Here is a 16,365-nt window from a genome sequence, read left to right on the forward strand (position 1 = left end):
GACACACAGATTGGGGGTTTGGACAGGATGGATGTTTGCACAGGAGGTGAGACAGATTGGGGGTTTGGACAGAAGGTGACACACAGATTGGGGGTTTGGACAGGATGCAGAAGAAAACGGGAGCAGAAGAAAACTTCCCGACTGCATGAGTTACAGTTCATTACAATTTGGTATTTAGTGATTTTATTGAGCTTTGTACCATTTAATTTCCATGCTACAACATGTAGAAACATCAGTGAGGGTGAAAACCTATCCAGTGAACTGCATATATTTAAAAAATGTGCAACAGAAATATTTGCATTGACTTGGCCTAGATTATATTAAACATTAAATAAGGGCCATTAACCTGCTAAAATGCTCTTAATTATGTATGTTTCCCTTGACAACTGATGGTGATCAGCTGTGTCGTAATATTTTAAACATTTTACTTTTGATCAAAAGTTTGCAATTAGACTAAATAATGGCTCACATACATAATACTAAGTAACTGTGCTTGTGATGTCTTATACTGTGAAAACATTCCTATAGCCCATTTGGACATCTATATTGATTATATTTACAAACCTTAAAGCGCTGAAGAATAGTATGGCAAAGGCTTCTGCCAAAGATCACAATGGATTAAATTAGATGATGTTATATACTACATAAAGTATACCAATATTTCCTAGACCCATGATTCTTCATCCTCCTCTGTTTTATCTGGATTCTGTACATCATTACTTTGATTATTATTTGAATTTGTAACCTTTGTGGAAGCAGAAAGTTCTGAAGACCAAGCTCCTTCATCAGAATCTGGATCTTCTGCACTGACTGTTGTGGCCTGTGAGACATTCTGAGTCCTGGCTACTGCTGTGTTTTTGTTTTGTGGGCTTCCTGGTTCTTTTGATTTTGTTCTGCTGTGCAGTTGTCTATATGTAATAGGAGTAGGAATTCTGGATGGCTTTTTTTCAGGTCTGTTATCCCGTCGAGGTCGGATTTTTGGGCGCAACTTGAGTTTATAAATAGATGGGACTCTTTCTGGCTTCTTCAGGGATCTTTTTGGCTTTCCTACTTGTGATGTCTTCACTTCAGTGCCAGGTCCATCATGAGGACATACAACTGATGAAGCCTGGTTATCAGATGATGTCGTGTTAGTTGACACAGTTTCTAATGTTTTCTTCTTTGCTTCCATTGCCATTTGCCGAGCTCTTTGAGAAGGTAGTTGCTTTGGTTTGATTCTCTTTGACTCAGCAAAAGATTTCTTTTTAACAAGACCTCTTTGTGATATTGATTGCTTTTTCTCAAGTTTCACTTGCAAAGAAGGGAAATCTTTTTCTGTAAAATCACAGATTGTTCCTTTTGGTGGTATCTTGGAAATCCAATCTTCTACATCAACTTTATTAAGCTTTAGGCGCCCTGAGGCAAGTTCTGAGATCACATCATCAAAGCTTGCACCTGATTGCCATTTTGTGTTTATATATACCCCACTTCTGGGAACTTGCGTTTCTCCATTTGGTGTGTGAAGCGAATTTGTAATCGAAGGCACAGAGGATGCAGGTTTCCCTTTCATGTTAAAATCATGAACCGCTGTATCACTAGATACACTACATTCAGGCGTAACAACTCTTTGCCTGCTTTCTAAGTTGTTGTTTTCATCTGAATCACCTTCTAAAACTTTGATGTTTGATAAAATCTCATCTTCCAAGCTCTGATACAATGCTTTCTCTTGCTCTGGATCCATTGGTAATGGTGTATACATGCTATCTCTTTCCACACTACCTGAGTTACCTGGGGTTTTTGTATCGCTATCCAATTGCATCCCTGGAGTATGGCTAGAGTCCCTTTCATTTATTTGTGTCATTTGAGTTGAACGACCACTTCGTACATTTTTGTGTTGTGCATCGTTTGTAGATATACTCCTTGTTGCACTAAGTCTCTCGTGAGGTTTTATGAGTTCATTTCCCACAGACTTGCTTCTGACTCTGTTTTGTAATTCAGTTTGGTAATTTCTGCTCGGTGTAGGAGGCCTGTTGGGAGCCGGAATGGATGGAATGCCACTCCTTGAATTTAATTCTTGTTTTGTTGAATAGTTCACTTGTTTAGTTGGAGAAAGAGGCCGTGCAGTATTATCAGAATGTATTGAAAGTTTATGGTCTATCCCTTTGTTTTGAGTGATTTGCTTGGACGGGGTAGGAGGTCGTATGAAGCGAGAGGGAGTTTTAGGTCTTGTTTCCTGAGCATTAGTGGGTTGGGAAGCAGTCTTTGACATCTGCAGGATGTTGTCCGTTTCTGTTGCAGACCGAATTTTACTATGTGATAAATGTGAATGATTTATGTGATGCTCCTTCATGAGTGGTTCCTTCAGACTTCGAGACTGAGTCTTTCCTGCTTGTCTACTCTGCTGAGTGACAGAAGTAATTTCTGAAGTACCAAATACTTCATCTTCACTTCCAGTTTGCTGAGATCCCAAAGAAGATGTAGATAGGCGATTCCTGTCTTGTCCATAACGTGGAGAGATATGTGGAGTTGTAGGTTGACCATTCTCTGTAAATACTTGTCTCCTGGAAACCGTAGATGCGTGTTCTTGTACCCTGTGATAGATAAGAAACAATATAATTGGGAACACCATATGGCAAGGCTAATATCCCTTTATATGCAGTATTGTAATTAAATAATATAATTATTGTGACTGTGGGTTGAGATTAAATTACCAAAGGAATGTTTCCATTCTTTGTGGAAGACAGGCTTTCTCAACACCAATCCCCCAAGAATTTATAGTTTTGCAAATTCTTAGTTAAGATAAAAGACTGGGTTTGGAATGTATTGCCATAGCAGCTACAACCAGGGGTCACCCTTACCAGTGGTGGGATCCCAATATCTTTTCTTCCTCTCTGCTCCCTGGCTCTCTGTCTGCTTTCCATCCACTAGGGTACTTATTATTATTATTATTATTATTATTATTATTGCCATTTATATAGCGCCAACAGATTCCGTAGCACTTTACAATATTATGAGAGGGGGGGGATTTAACTATAAACAGGACAATTACATGAAAACTTACAGAAATGATAGGTTGAAGAGGACCCTGCTCAAACGAGCTTACAGTCTATAGGAGGTGGGGTATAAAACACATTAGAACATTTGACCAACAGAAAGTTCATGAAGTGCTATCTTCTGTCAAGTCACACCGACACAGACAGGGGCGGAATGGGTAGCTCCTAACATACACTCGCTCCCAGCCAGAATCTGCCAGTATATTAACTGACACAGTACACCATGAGAGCAGTGTGGTGCAAGGGTAGAAAATCTTTGGCACTCCAGATGTTGTGAACTACATCTCCCGTAATGTTTTTACAGCTATAATGCTGGAAAAGTATTATAAGAGATGTAGTCCACAAAATCTGGATTGCAGAAGGTTGCCTACCCCTGGTGTGGTGAGATAAAAGCTGGCTTCACAAGTTGTGAACAGCCATAAGCAATACAAAGAATACAAAAATACAGCCCTAGCAAACACAGGAGTGACAGGCAGCAGTACTTTAAAGGCTGAGAAAACTATTTTTAAAGGATAACCGGTTCATGAAATAAAAGTTGCACCCAGTAATAGTGTATACATTTTTCCATGTTGATCACTTGGTGGCAGTGTGCTAAAAATACAAGCCATTTTCTGTGTTGATCACGTAGTGGGATTGTACTCAAAGAAAGAGGTTATTTTATGCATACACACAATTGCACAAAATAGAAGTTGTAGTAATTACAGATTCTAGTTTACGTCTTGTAACTATGCATAAACATGCCTCTTAATCTGGGTACACTGCCAGTAAGTGATCAACATAGCAAATTGCTTCTATTTTTCATCACACTGCCACCAAGTGATCAACATAGAAGATTACTACACTATTACTGGGTTCTACTTTTATTTTTCAAAAGTCGATTAACTGTGCTGTTATGTCAGCCTAGATTAATTGTTCCAGGTTGATTTGGGGCATTTGCTTTTTTTTTTTTTTTTTGCGTAATTTAAACATACCAAAGCTTGAATGCACTGATGCTCTTTTTTCCACAAAGTTCTCTATTAACAGAATACACTATGATAATTCGGCTTAGATTATATAGAAAATATTGATAGTGTTATAAACCATGTATGGGGTGAGCTGTTCGTAGCACTGCTATATAATGTAGGACATAGAAAGAGATCTGGGTACGCACACTTAAAAGATAGAAGTAAGCCAAGAGGCAACAACGCTCCCAGCATTAATAGCACAAAAGATTTAACTGGGCTCTTGTAGGAGGTCCAAGGCAAATTTTATTGCATAAAATACAGCCACGTATTGGCTCAAAGAAAACCTTTATTAAGGTGTTGATAATGACTTAATACAACTCTACAAACCAGGTAGATCTTTAACATGTGTAAACCCTAACTGCATTACATTATCTAACATTCTGGAATCATACACAAACCTCACTCACTTATTGATAATCATATCAATCTGTGTCATACCAGCGTTTCTCATTTGCAAAAATGCCTAATATACTGCATTAAAAGTTGTGCGTCATCTGATTGTAATGTAATAGAATATTTAAAGCTGTATGAGGGATTATCCCTTAATCCTTCCAAATAATAAAACTGGATGCTAGATAAAATTATTACAGATTGAAAAAAAAAAAAAAGGGTGAACTAAAGGTAACTGATTAAGCTGTATATTAAGTTAAACCTTTTAATAATTAGGTCAGTATAAGCAGGTGAGTCTTCCTCTTTTAGGTAATTAAAGGGCACATGCATTTCTGACCCTTATCTCCAACAACTCTATATTTCCAAATTATTTCAGAACAAAGCACTAGATGTAATAGACTGTATAGCGTTTTGAAGAATTCATTTGTAGCGGCTACTATGTAAAGTTGGTAGCATTTCTAAATAGTCAAACTCTGCATTTCCTTTTTGAAATTGTTCATAATGACCTCAATACTTGAATGGATTGTTGAATGTTGTCATCTGAATTTCCTTCAACATGTGAGTGTAAACTCGAAATTTAATGAATAGATCCCAAAATAAAATCACCATTATTGACTTAAAGACAAAGTTATATATGGAAACTCAAATCTGTATTGACCACACATGAGAAAAGATTAGCTCATTGTAATTCGGCTGTTATCAAATACCCACAAAACCTTTAAAGGGAAACTGGCATCTTAACACTAATTTTTACTATAATGATCCTTTCATCAAGTTCTAAAAGAAAATAGATTCTGTTTTAAATGAAGTATATGTAAAAAATGAAAAGAGAAAACCTCATCCCTACCTTTAGTATATGACAGGAACCTTTAGCCATATACATGCATCTTGGTTCAGTGGGTCGGTGTTTGAAAATCTCTATGCAGTGATAAGCCACAACATTAAAACCACCTGCCGGTCCACTCACCTCATAGTTGCTTGGAAGCCGACTCATGGGAACTTCAACCTCTGCTCAAGCTCCCTTCTACTTCCGCACCACCAGCGTCCAACCACCACAAAGTTGTTTTCCTGGCATTATAGCTTCCCCCTTCCTCTGCCCCCCTACCGTGGTGCAGAAGGGGTTAAAAAAAACTTCTGTCACTTACCTCAATCCAGCGCTGATGTCCCTCTGCACTGGCTCGGGTTCTCCTTCGCTCCTCCCCCGCTAATAGGGGGAGACCTAATGCGCATTTGACACAATGGCCGCGTTTGCATTAGAAGTTCCCCATAGGAAAGCATTATACAATGCTTTCCTATGAGGTTTCGGTGACACTGGAAGTCCTCATGCATCTGTCACCTAATGACTCAGAAGTCCCTCTAGGGGCTATCTGGTAGACAGCCACTATAGGTGGAGTTAACCCACCAATATAATTATTGCAGTTTAAAAAAAAAAAAACTGCAATAATTAGCTTTGCAGGGTTAAGGGACTTGGGACAGTGCACTCAGACCACTTCAATGAGCTGAAGTGGTCTGGAAGCCTATAGTGTCTCTTTAGGTTTGCATATCATCCTTCTTACAGGGGAATGCGTTTGTTGCAACTACCCCCCTCTACTCAACAACCATTACTCAATTCATGTCCAATCAATTCGTACACATGCTATTTCATTTCTTATACTGCCCTCATGCTGCCGAACCGTTACTCAAGTATCGCTGTTGGGCTCTCCTGGCCTTGACTCCAATACCTCCAATACCTAGACACAAGGCTCCAGTAAATAGCTAGGCCTTCACTACATACCCTTCATATGTCTCTTAGTGGGCTTACCCCTATATCCTAATTTTGGATCCATCATCTGGGTACTTCATGGGGTAGCCTTCCCCCCTGCTTGGGGGTTATTTATTGCTTTATCATACTACATTCAAAGTACACCACTTGATTGCACTATGTCAAACAACCTTGCCTTGGAAGGGAACTCATATTTAGATGCATTAGTTCCAGGTATCTCCCTTTCCTATCCACATTCATTGGCCTAGGTTAATTCTCATATTTGTAGGTTCCCTTACTATCTAGGTTTCTATTACCCTTACTTTTCACCCTGTTGTTAACATTTGAAGCCTTAACCACATCACAGGCATGTGATATCCTATTCTCATTTAGCACTTACATCATCCTAGATATATTCTTATTAGCATCCCTATTGTAGGTTTTTCTCTAAGATATTCCTTTCTCAAGCTCAACCTCACACTAGTTGGCAATATATATTCGTTCCAACTATCAATTCATTACATTTGTATTCCTCTACATTCCCTAGAAATAGATCAAATGACGGGAAAAGGTTATTGGTCCGGTCCATATTATAGTATAATTGTAACTCTGTCCTACAAGGCCAACTCCCATCCTCACACAAAGGTATTCGGCCATCGGGCCAGCTCATAGCTAGAGTCTCGCTCCAATCTCTCCAGGTTACTTGTCACTGAGAGGCCAACATTCCTGCCACTCTATTCAGTGGCAAGATTGAAGGCAAAAACAACTTTTTATACTTTTGGGAGGATCACATCTAGTTAGTTAGTAGAAATATGTAATTGTAATTGTATTTCTAGCAGTTGTTCTCTTTTTATAGGAGTTTCATCTCCAATAAAAGCAATAGATTTCACTGGACTTTTCTTAGCTTTGTTCTACCTGGTTGAGATACTCTTCCTTTGATCAGACTGCCCACTCAGATTTCTCAGTCCTGCTGTTTTATCTCGTGTTTCTGGGGAGCTTAAGGATGAAAGCCTGGTTCCAGATGTATAGGTCCTCCAATCAACTGGTGGCAATGGACTTTGGGATCTTCTGACAATCAAAGTTGTCTGCGATTTGTTTGGATTATCTTGTCTTGGTGATAGATGGGTTTTGATCTCATGGATAGGGTTGCTTTGTCTTTGTGAACCCCCCATTTTCAAAGCTTGTTTGTGGGCTGTTAAGAGGAAAACATTGTAAATTACATGTGAATGGGCAATAGCTCTGAAAACGTATGAAAAACACTCCGGGTTATTCACTAAATCAGGAGCTGGCCAAGAAATGGCAAATTATAGGTAAAAATAGCTAAGGATTGATCATTTCTTCAGTTTGGCTTTTTAAAAAAATTGTTGGTCATTTCCTGACAAATTCTGCTTTAGCGAATAACCACGAGTGTTTTATCTTAAAACTGGAAATCTTATAACATCTTTATAAAACTTGTTTTTGCTGGAATCTGTCTCTTGATTTTGCAGTCTGGTGTGCATTCCAAGACAATGCTTCAATAAAAAGCAGTTTGGAGTAGGTTTAATAGAAGGACCTCTTAAACATAGCTATCAAAATGCTATGATTGTTACATTAAACACTCCTACTACTACATTAAAGGGTTATCTACTTATTTTATAATATGTTTAATTGCATATCCATTTCTGTAACCTAAGCTATGATGAATTGCTAAATATTAGTATGCTGGAAAAGGAAAGTAAGGGAAAAGGGGAAGAAGGCACTATAAGCCTAAGCCTAATTATGTTGAAGTGTCCACCTATGTACTCCCTCATTGGTACTATGCTGTTAAAGTGTTGACAATTCAAGGTTATTTATTAATGAGCCAATTTGGGGGAATTTAAAGTGGATTTCAAATTTTAGGCTTGATTAGCTGAACTGGAAACATAACTGGTGTGTGTTGCCTATTTATTTTTTACACTCAACCTGACAGCACAATGGGATCAGAAACCTGTAGGGCAAGCATGTCAAACTTGCGGCCCACAATGAATATATTTGCGGCCCCGCGAGCCGCGAGTTTGCCATGTTTACTAAGGCAAAGCAGGCACCTGCTCGCCCCACATTGCAGGTGCCTACTTTGTCAAAATTACCCGGCTGAAGAGGAGATCTCCATGGCGGCAGCGAGGGTGCCGGCCTCACTAAACTACATGCGTGAGGGAGGAGGAAGACTTAGCTCCTGAGAAAAGATCAGGGAGAGGGCCCACATCAACTCCCAAAGGTAGGGAGCAATAAATAAAATGATGTGAGTGTGGCAAGAATGTGTGTGTGTGTCTGTCTGTCTGTCTGTGTGTCTGTCAGTGGTTTGTGTCTGTCAGAGAGTGTGTGTGTGTCTCAGTGTGTGCAGTGGTGTATTTTGGATTTGTGCTGCCCTAGGCACGACTAAATTCGGGCACCCCCAAAATCTAATTTTGCCCCCCTAATTCAAGTCAAGGCCACTTTTTTGACTGACAGACACGTGCCCTCATTGATGCATGCACTGATATACGTAAAAGGAAGATGATTATACTAAGTATAAGATGTAGGCTTATCTCCACACAGGGTGGATCTGGATTAGTAGACTGCAGCAGATATATGGAACAATAGATGTAGGCTTATATCCACACAGGGTGGATCTGGATTAGTAGACTGCAGCAGATAGATGGAACAATCCTCAGCAGCTCAATGGTAAAAACAGTAAAACAACAAATTTTAAAAAGAGATAAAATAAGAGACCCACAGTAGGTGTTCAGGTATGTGAATCCCTGAAGAAGTCCGTTGAGCGGATGAAACGCGTTGTTTTACTGTGTCTACCAATGAGCTGCTGAGGATTGTTTCATTAAGCTGCTGAGGATTGTTCCATCTATCTGCTTCAGTCTACTGATCATCCAGATCCACCCTGTGTGGAGATAAGCCTACATCTATTGCCCTCGTGTAAGTGTAATTTTTAATATTAAAGTGTCGAAATTTTACTGTATCACGCTATTGGCTTTCTTTTGACGCTTGCAGTTACCAGTGGAAGCTTCCATCTTCATGTAAACCCTTATGTGGGTAGACAAGCCTGAATTATCTGACGTCTTGTGAGTTTTCTCACTTTCCCCCTCCCCCATATACATTTTGTTAAACTGTATTACGCTATGTATAGTTTTTGTTTTTTATAGATGTTATAATTGAAACAGGTGCTCATTTTCTTATATGTGGAGCTTCATTGTTTATACTTAGTATAAGCATCTTCCTTTTACTTTTGTCGGTGGTGTTGTGAGTTTCACCATATTAGCTCCTTTGCTCACTCCCATACCTCTGTCAGTGATTTCATTGTTTGTGTTTACTTATGCACTGATATACACTCACTGACAGATACACAGTCATTGGCACACACTGTTTAACCAACACACTCTTTCACTGACAGACACACACTAACATGCACACACTCTCAGATACACATAAAATGACATACACACACTCACAGGCACACCCATTCTCACTGAAAGACACACACTTTCACTCACAGACATACACTGACAGCTACACTCACTCACTCACTCACTCACTCACTGACAGTAAGGTGGACAGCCCCAGAACATGAGGCAAACAAGGCATTTGTCTGGGAGCTTGGGGTGGAGTTTTTTGGCGCCCCCCTGAAAGTGCTGCCCTAGGCAAATGCCTTGTTTGCCTTGTGGTAAATACATCCCTGAGTGTGTGCGATGGCTGCGGCTGGACAGTGGAGGACCTGGAGGTGCACACAACGCCACATCACATTCTAACATGATGTCAACGTGCTCCACCTTCACAGGTTTTCAAGGAGTAGCAGGAGGATCAGTTTGGCACAGGATGCAGATGGAGCTATTGGGGATACCAGAGGCTGGACTCTAGCGTCGCATTCTGTCAGCGGCAATGTGAATGGAGTCTGCTTGTTGGCTAATATTGTTTTTTGTTTTTTTAAAACAAGGGCTGGGGTTTAGTACAGAGAGGGGGGCTGGGATTTAGTACAGAGAGGGACTGGGATTTAGTACAGGAGGGGGGGGGAGCTGGGGTTTAGTGGAGGGGAATGCTGTTTTCTTTTTATATATATATACTCTACTTTTCAAAACAAACCTACATTTCTATGAAAATGTAAGGTTTTGTTTTATTTGCGGCCAACATAAACTTAAACCTTGTTTATGTGGCCCGTGCTAGCCTTTGAGTTTGACATGCTTGCTGTAGGGGATAACTACATTAGCCCCTGTCTGGTATGGTTCCCCTCGATTCCCTATGCACATGTAGTAAGGGTAGAGGGCAAGTCATAAACCAGGACTCATCTTGTGTTATTGGGGATTTTTAATTTTTTTTTTATTTATTATTGAACGTTAGAAAGAAATGTGTAAGAGAGACAAAAAAAAAAAAAAAAACATGAACGTATGCTGGGAAAATAATTGTATTGACCAGACCGAGTTCCACTCATAGGTCGGCTTGCAGGTTGTAATAAAAAATATCACAAATTTAACAGACTTTTAGATTGAACTCATTTAATCAGCGATATCTAACGTCATCTAGTAGGTCGATCTAATCTAATTTGGACTTCAAATTTCCACATTTGGTTTTCAATCTTTCACAATTCCTTATTCAGTGACTAACCCCCTTTATGTTACTGAAAGATTACAATATTGGAATATTTGTACTCTGCTTATTTTAATTATACAACTGACTTTTCAAATTCTGAGTACTATTATGGGAATTAATACATTCTAAAATGTGCATAGGACATTAATGGAAAAACTTAATATTTAGAAGGTTTCTGGAGATCATATCCAAAACAAGCTGAACGGATGTGAAAAACTAAAATAGGGAGATGGACCTTTCACAACTTAGGGAGCGATGAATAGAATGTAACAGACAGAATGTCACAAGCACCAGGGACAAATGACATAGTAATAAGGAACCAGCCGACCATGACAAGATGTGATTGTTTCTCATACTATACCAAGTAGAAAGGCCCCTTCGAAAAGCTGGCAGCCTTCCAACTGACTTGAGAATGAAACACTAGAATTGTGGACATACAAAGAGTCACCTGAGGTGACTGATGCTAACAAGCCTATACTGTCTCTTTCATATCCCAGTGCATCTTAATACTTCCTTTTACCATTCAGGCCTTAGTGGGATTTTCTGATAGCTCCTTTTTAACTTTGGTAAGGAAATTCTGTAATTCTGTCAGAAGCCATGGCCATCAATATTAAAAATAAATACATCTGCTCTCCAGCATCTTTCAATTATCAATTTAATTGGTTAAAGGGATACTATAAGTGCCAGGAATACAAAGCCTCCCCCATTCCTAGCGACCCCTCCTCCCCCCGTCAGTGTAAATAAAGGGTAAAAAAATCCTGTATTTACTTACCTGACCCCGCGCCGACACTCCGACGTCCCGCATGCGCATTAGAACACCCCCAATAGGAAAGCATTGAATCAGTGCTTTCCTATGGGGAAAAAGGTCAGTTTTAATCCAGGTAGACTGCCACTGGAGGCAGACTTAGTGCTGCAATGTAAACATTTATCTGGAACTGCAATGTTTAACCTTGCAGCACTAAGTGCAAAAGAGACACTGCACCCAGACCACTTAAATGAGATGAAGTGTCCCTTTAATTACATGTTTTACATTAATGTACCCAACGTCTGTACTTTGTAATATACTGGGATTGCAAGTTATAGAGTGTTTGGACTACTCAATTTATCAGATCCTACATTTTATAACAGACTATTTTTATTAACTTTGTGGGTTTCCTTATTCAGAGTATTGTTTGGTCTGGTAAATTGATTTACTGTAAAAGATTTTTTTATTTTGATCAAAATATTTTTTTTCACTTTATTCAAATATTCTTCTTCTGTATATTAGCACCAAGATTAAATCCTGGTTGTGATATCATCACAACAATTATGAATAGAGAGGGGGATCAAGAAATCAAAGTTTAGTTTTTAGCCTCATGCCAGATACTTTGCTTATGCTAAATAAGGGATATAAAAAAATCCAAACCCTTTGTCAAGAGGAAGCAATTTAAGTGAAATATACATCTGTATATATCAACAACATTCATAACAGCTATATATATATGTCCAAAATAATTATTTGATGAGTTGTATAAAAGCCATGCTACTAGCTTACACATTTTCATGTATGTGGATCGGGGGATTTGTGGAGAATGGTTTACTAATGATTACAGGATGAGATTGGATAGAGATTTGGACAACTACAGGCTATAGGTATTGAACTGGAGGAAGATTGGACTGGGAGAGATGGAGTAAATGAACTGCTACTCCAGGGAATCATTAGTGAGTCAATACTACCTATAGCAGTGATGGCGAACCTATGGCACACGTGTCACAGGTGGCACGCCCAGGGATGTATTTACCACAAGGCAAACAAGGCATTTGCCTAGGGCAGCACTTTCAGGGGGGTGCCAAAAAACTCCACCACAAGCTCCCAGACAAATGCCTTGTTTGACTCATGTTCTGGGGCTGTCCACCTTACTGTGAGTGAGTGAGTGAGTGAGTGAGTAAGTGTAGCTGTCAGTGTATGTCTGTGAGTGAGTGAAAGTGTGTGTCTTTCAGTGAGAATGGGTATGCCTGTGAGTGTGTGTCTGTCAGTGAAAGAGTGTGTTAGTTAAACAGTGTGTGCCAATGACTGTGTATCTGTCAGTGAGTGTATATCAGTGCATAAGTAAACACAAAAAATGAAATCACTGACAGAGGTATGGGAGTGAGCAAAGGAGCTAATATGGTGAAACTCACAACACCACCGACAAAAGTAAAAGGAAGATGCTTATACTGAGTATAAGCAATGAAACTCCACATATAAGAAAATGAGCACCTGTTTCAATTATAACATCTATAAAAAACAAAAACTATACATAGCGTAATACAGCTTAACAAAATGTATATGGGGGAGGGGGAAAGTGAGAAAACTCACAAGACGTCAGATAATTCAGGCTTGTCTACCCACATAAGGGATTACATGAAGATGGAAGCTTCCACTGGTAACTGCAAGCGTCAAAAGAAAGCCAATAGCGTGATAGAGTAAAATTTCGACACTTTAATATTAAAAATTACACTTACACGAGGGCAATAGATGTAGGCTTATCTCCACACAGGGTGGATCTGGATCAGTAGACTGAAGCAGATAGATGGAACAATCCTCAGCAGATTAATGGAACAATCCTTTAGCAGCTCAATGGTAGAAACAGTAAAACAACACGTTTTATCCGCTTAACAGACTTCTTCAGGGATTCACATCCCTGAAGAAGTCCGTTGAGCGGGTGAAACGCGTTGGATACCTGAACACCTACTGTGGGACTCTTATTTTATCAATTTTTTAAAATTTGTTGTTTTACTGTTTTTACCATTGAGCTGCTGAGGATTGTTCAATCTATCTGCTGCAGTCTACTGATCCAAATCCACCCTGTGTGGATATAATCTACAAATAAACATAAAAGAACATAGTGTAGTTTGTTTAAACACCATATAATGCGCTAGTTAGATTGCACTCACAGAATGAAAGCGCAGTGTAGGCGTATAACAATCTTTTGAGGACTTGACGGAGTCTCTGTAATCTTCTTTAAGACCTTATTGGAAAAGGAGAGACACACAAACCATAGTGCACCGATATAATATATAACAATATGGTTTTATTAAGTTGCACTTACAGAAGTTCAGGTGTAATGCGGCGTATCAATCACTAAAAGGGATTATGGTGTCGACATCCTTCCTCCCATAGCTGATAGAAAATCGCCGAATTTAGAACACATATAATAAAAATGAACTTTAAACATAAAATAAAATAAAAATAAAGTCCAAAGGTGCTGTTGAGGGACCACAACAGCACCTTTGGACTTTATTTTTATTTTATTTTATGTTTAAAGTTCATTTTTATTATATGTGTTCTAAATTCGGCGATTTTCTATCAGCTATGGGAGGAAGGATGTCGACACCATAATCCCTTTTAGTGATTGATACGCCGCATTACACCTGAACTTCTGTAAGTGCAACTTAATAAAACCATATTGTTATATATTATATCGGTGCACTATGGTTTGTGTGTCTCTCCTTTTCCAATAAGGTCTTAAAGAAGATTACAGAGACTCCGTCAAGTCCTCAAAAGATTGTTATACGCCTACACTGCGCTTTCATTCTGTGAGTGCAATCTAACTAGCGCATTATATGGTGTTTAAACAAACTACACTATGTTCTTTTATGTTTATTTGTAGATTGTATTTTTTGCATATATATCAAGAAGAATAGAAGGTTCTTCTTATATTTCCACATTTTGGTAATTTAATTTTATATTTTCTTACCACTGGGGAGCACGTGTGTTATATATATATATATATTTTATATATATATATATATATATATATATATATCCTTTTTTCTGTGTGGATATAAGCCTACATCTATTGTTCCATATATCTGCTGCAGTCTACTGATCCAGATACACCCTATGTGGAGATAAGCCTACATCTTATACTTAGTATAATCATCTTCCTTTTACGTATATCAGTGCATGTATCAATGAGGGCATGTGTCTGTCAGTCAAAAAAGTGGCCTTGACACGAATTAGGGTGGCAAATTTAGATTTTGGGGGTGTCCGAATTTAGTCGTGCCTAGGGCAGTACAAATCCAAAATACACCACTGGGCACGCCTAGCCCTCTCTGTGGGCACGCGGCCATAGGTTCACCATCAATGCAGAGTAGGCACCTGCCTGCCTGTTTTGGGCAGGTGCCTACTCTGCTTCCGTGTCGGGAGGAAGGGGGAGGGATCTGTGAAACAGCTCCCCGTCCTCCCGCACGATGCTGTGTGGAGCGTTGCCGAGCATTAACATGGCAACGCTCCACACTGCATCGCGCGGGAGGACAGGGGAGCTGCTTCACAGATCCCTCCCCCTGCAGAGCTTACCACCAGGGATGGCTGTGTCCCCCCCCCTACTTCATTAAAGGTAAGAAGGGGGGAGGGGAGCGATACTGACACACAGCACCCTTACCCCCTCAGAAGTACCCCTACCCCCCAAAGCAGTACCCCTATCCCCCCAGCAGCACCCCTATCCCCCCAGAAGTACCCCTACCCCCCCACAGCACCCCTACCCCTCCAGCAGAACCCCTACCCCCCACAGCACCCCTACCCCCCACAGCACCCCTACCCCCGACAGCAACCCTACCCCCCACAGCACCCCTACCCCCCACAGCAGCCCTACCCCCCCAGCAGTACCCCTACCCCCCAGCAGTACCCCTACCCCCCCAGCAGTACCCCTACCCCCCCACAGCACCCCTACCCCTCCAGCAGTACCCCTACCCCCCACAGCACCCCTACCCCCCCACAGCACCCCTACCCCCCCACAGCAGCCCTACCCCCCCAGCAGTATCCCTACCCACCCAGCAGTACCCCTACCCCCCACAGCAGCCCTACCCCCCACAGCAGCCCTACCCCCCCAGCAGTACCCCTACCCCCCAGCAGTACCCCTACCCCCCACAGCAGTACCCCTACCCCCCACAGCACCCCTATCCCCCCACACACAGTACCCCTACCCCCCACAGCAGTACCCCTACCCCCCAGCAGTACCTCTACCCCCCACACACAGTACCCCTACCCCCCACAGCAGTACCCCTACCCCCCCAGCAGTACCCCTACCCCCAGCAGTACCCCTACCCCCACACATAGTACCCCTACCCCCCACAGCAGTACCCCTACCCCCCCGACAGTACCCTTACCCCTGCCCAGCACCCCTACCCCCACACACACACACAGCACCCCCCCCCCCCACACACACAGCACCCCCCACACACACACACACAGCACCCCCCACACACACACACAGCACCCCTCACACACTCACACGCAGCACCCCTCACACACTCACACGCAGCACCCCTCACACACTCACACGCAGCACCCCTCACACACTCACACACCCCACACACACACAGCACCCCCCCACACACACAGCACCTCAATGCAGTATGTGTGTGTATTCAGCAGTCTGTGTGTGTGTGCGTGTATTCAGCAGTCTGTGTGTGTTTGTGTGTATTCAGCGGACTGTGTGTGTGTACTCAGCAGTCTGTGTGTGTGTACTCAGCAGTCTGTCTGTATGTGTATTCAGCAGACTGTGTGTGTGTATTCATCAGTCTCTGTATTCAACAGTCTTGTGTGTGTGTGTGTGTGTGTGTGTGTGTGTGTATTCAGCAGACT

The 16,365-nt window shown here is 41.1% G+C and overlaps 1 protein-coding gene across 1 annotated transcript in view; it reads right to left on the reverse strand.

Annotated features, from left to right (window-relative positions):
• Window positions 1-512: 512 nt before the first annotated feature.
• The window catches only part of GAS2L2 (growth arrest specific 2 like 2), a 40,321-nt gene continuing 24,468 nt past the window's right edge, over window positions 513-16,365 (reverse strand). Inside the window, exons 6-7 of the mRNA XM_063456662.1 lie at window positions 7,083-7,359; window positions 513-2,570 (exon numbers count right to left, since the gene is read on the reverse strand). Coding sequence (XP_063312732.1) covers window positions 665-2,570; window positions 7,083-7,359 — 2,183 coding nt within the window. The 3' untranslated portion in view covers window positions 513-664. The remainder of the gene's footprint in view (window positions 2,571-7,082; window positions 7,360-16,365) is intronic.

The sequence above is a fragment of the Pelobates fuscus genome, chromosome 1 (genome assembly GCF_036172605.1).
Source record: "Pelobates fuscus isolate aPelFus1 chromosome 1, aPelFus1.pri, whole genome shotgun sequence".
Classification (NCBI taxonomy): domain Eukaryota; kingdom Metazoa; phylum Chordata; class Amphibia; order Anura; family Pelobatidae; genus Pelobates; species Pelobates fuscus.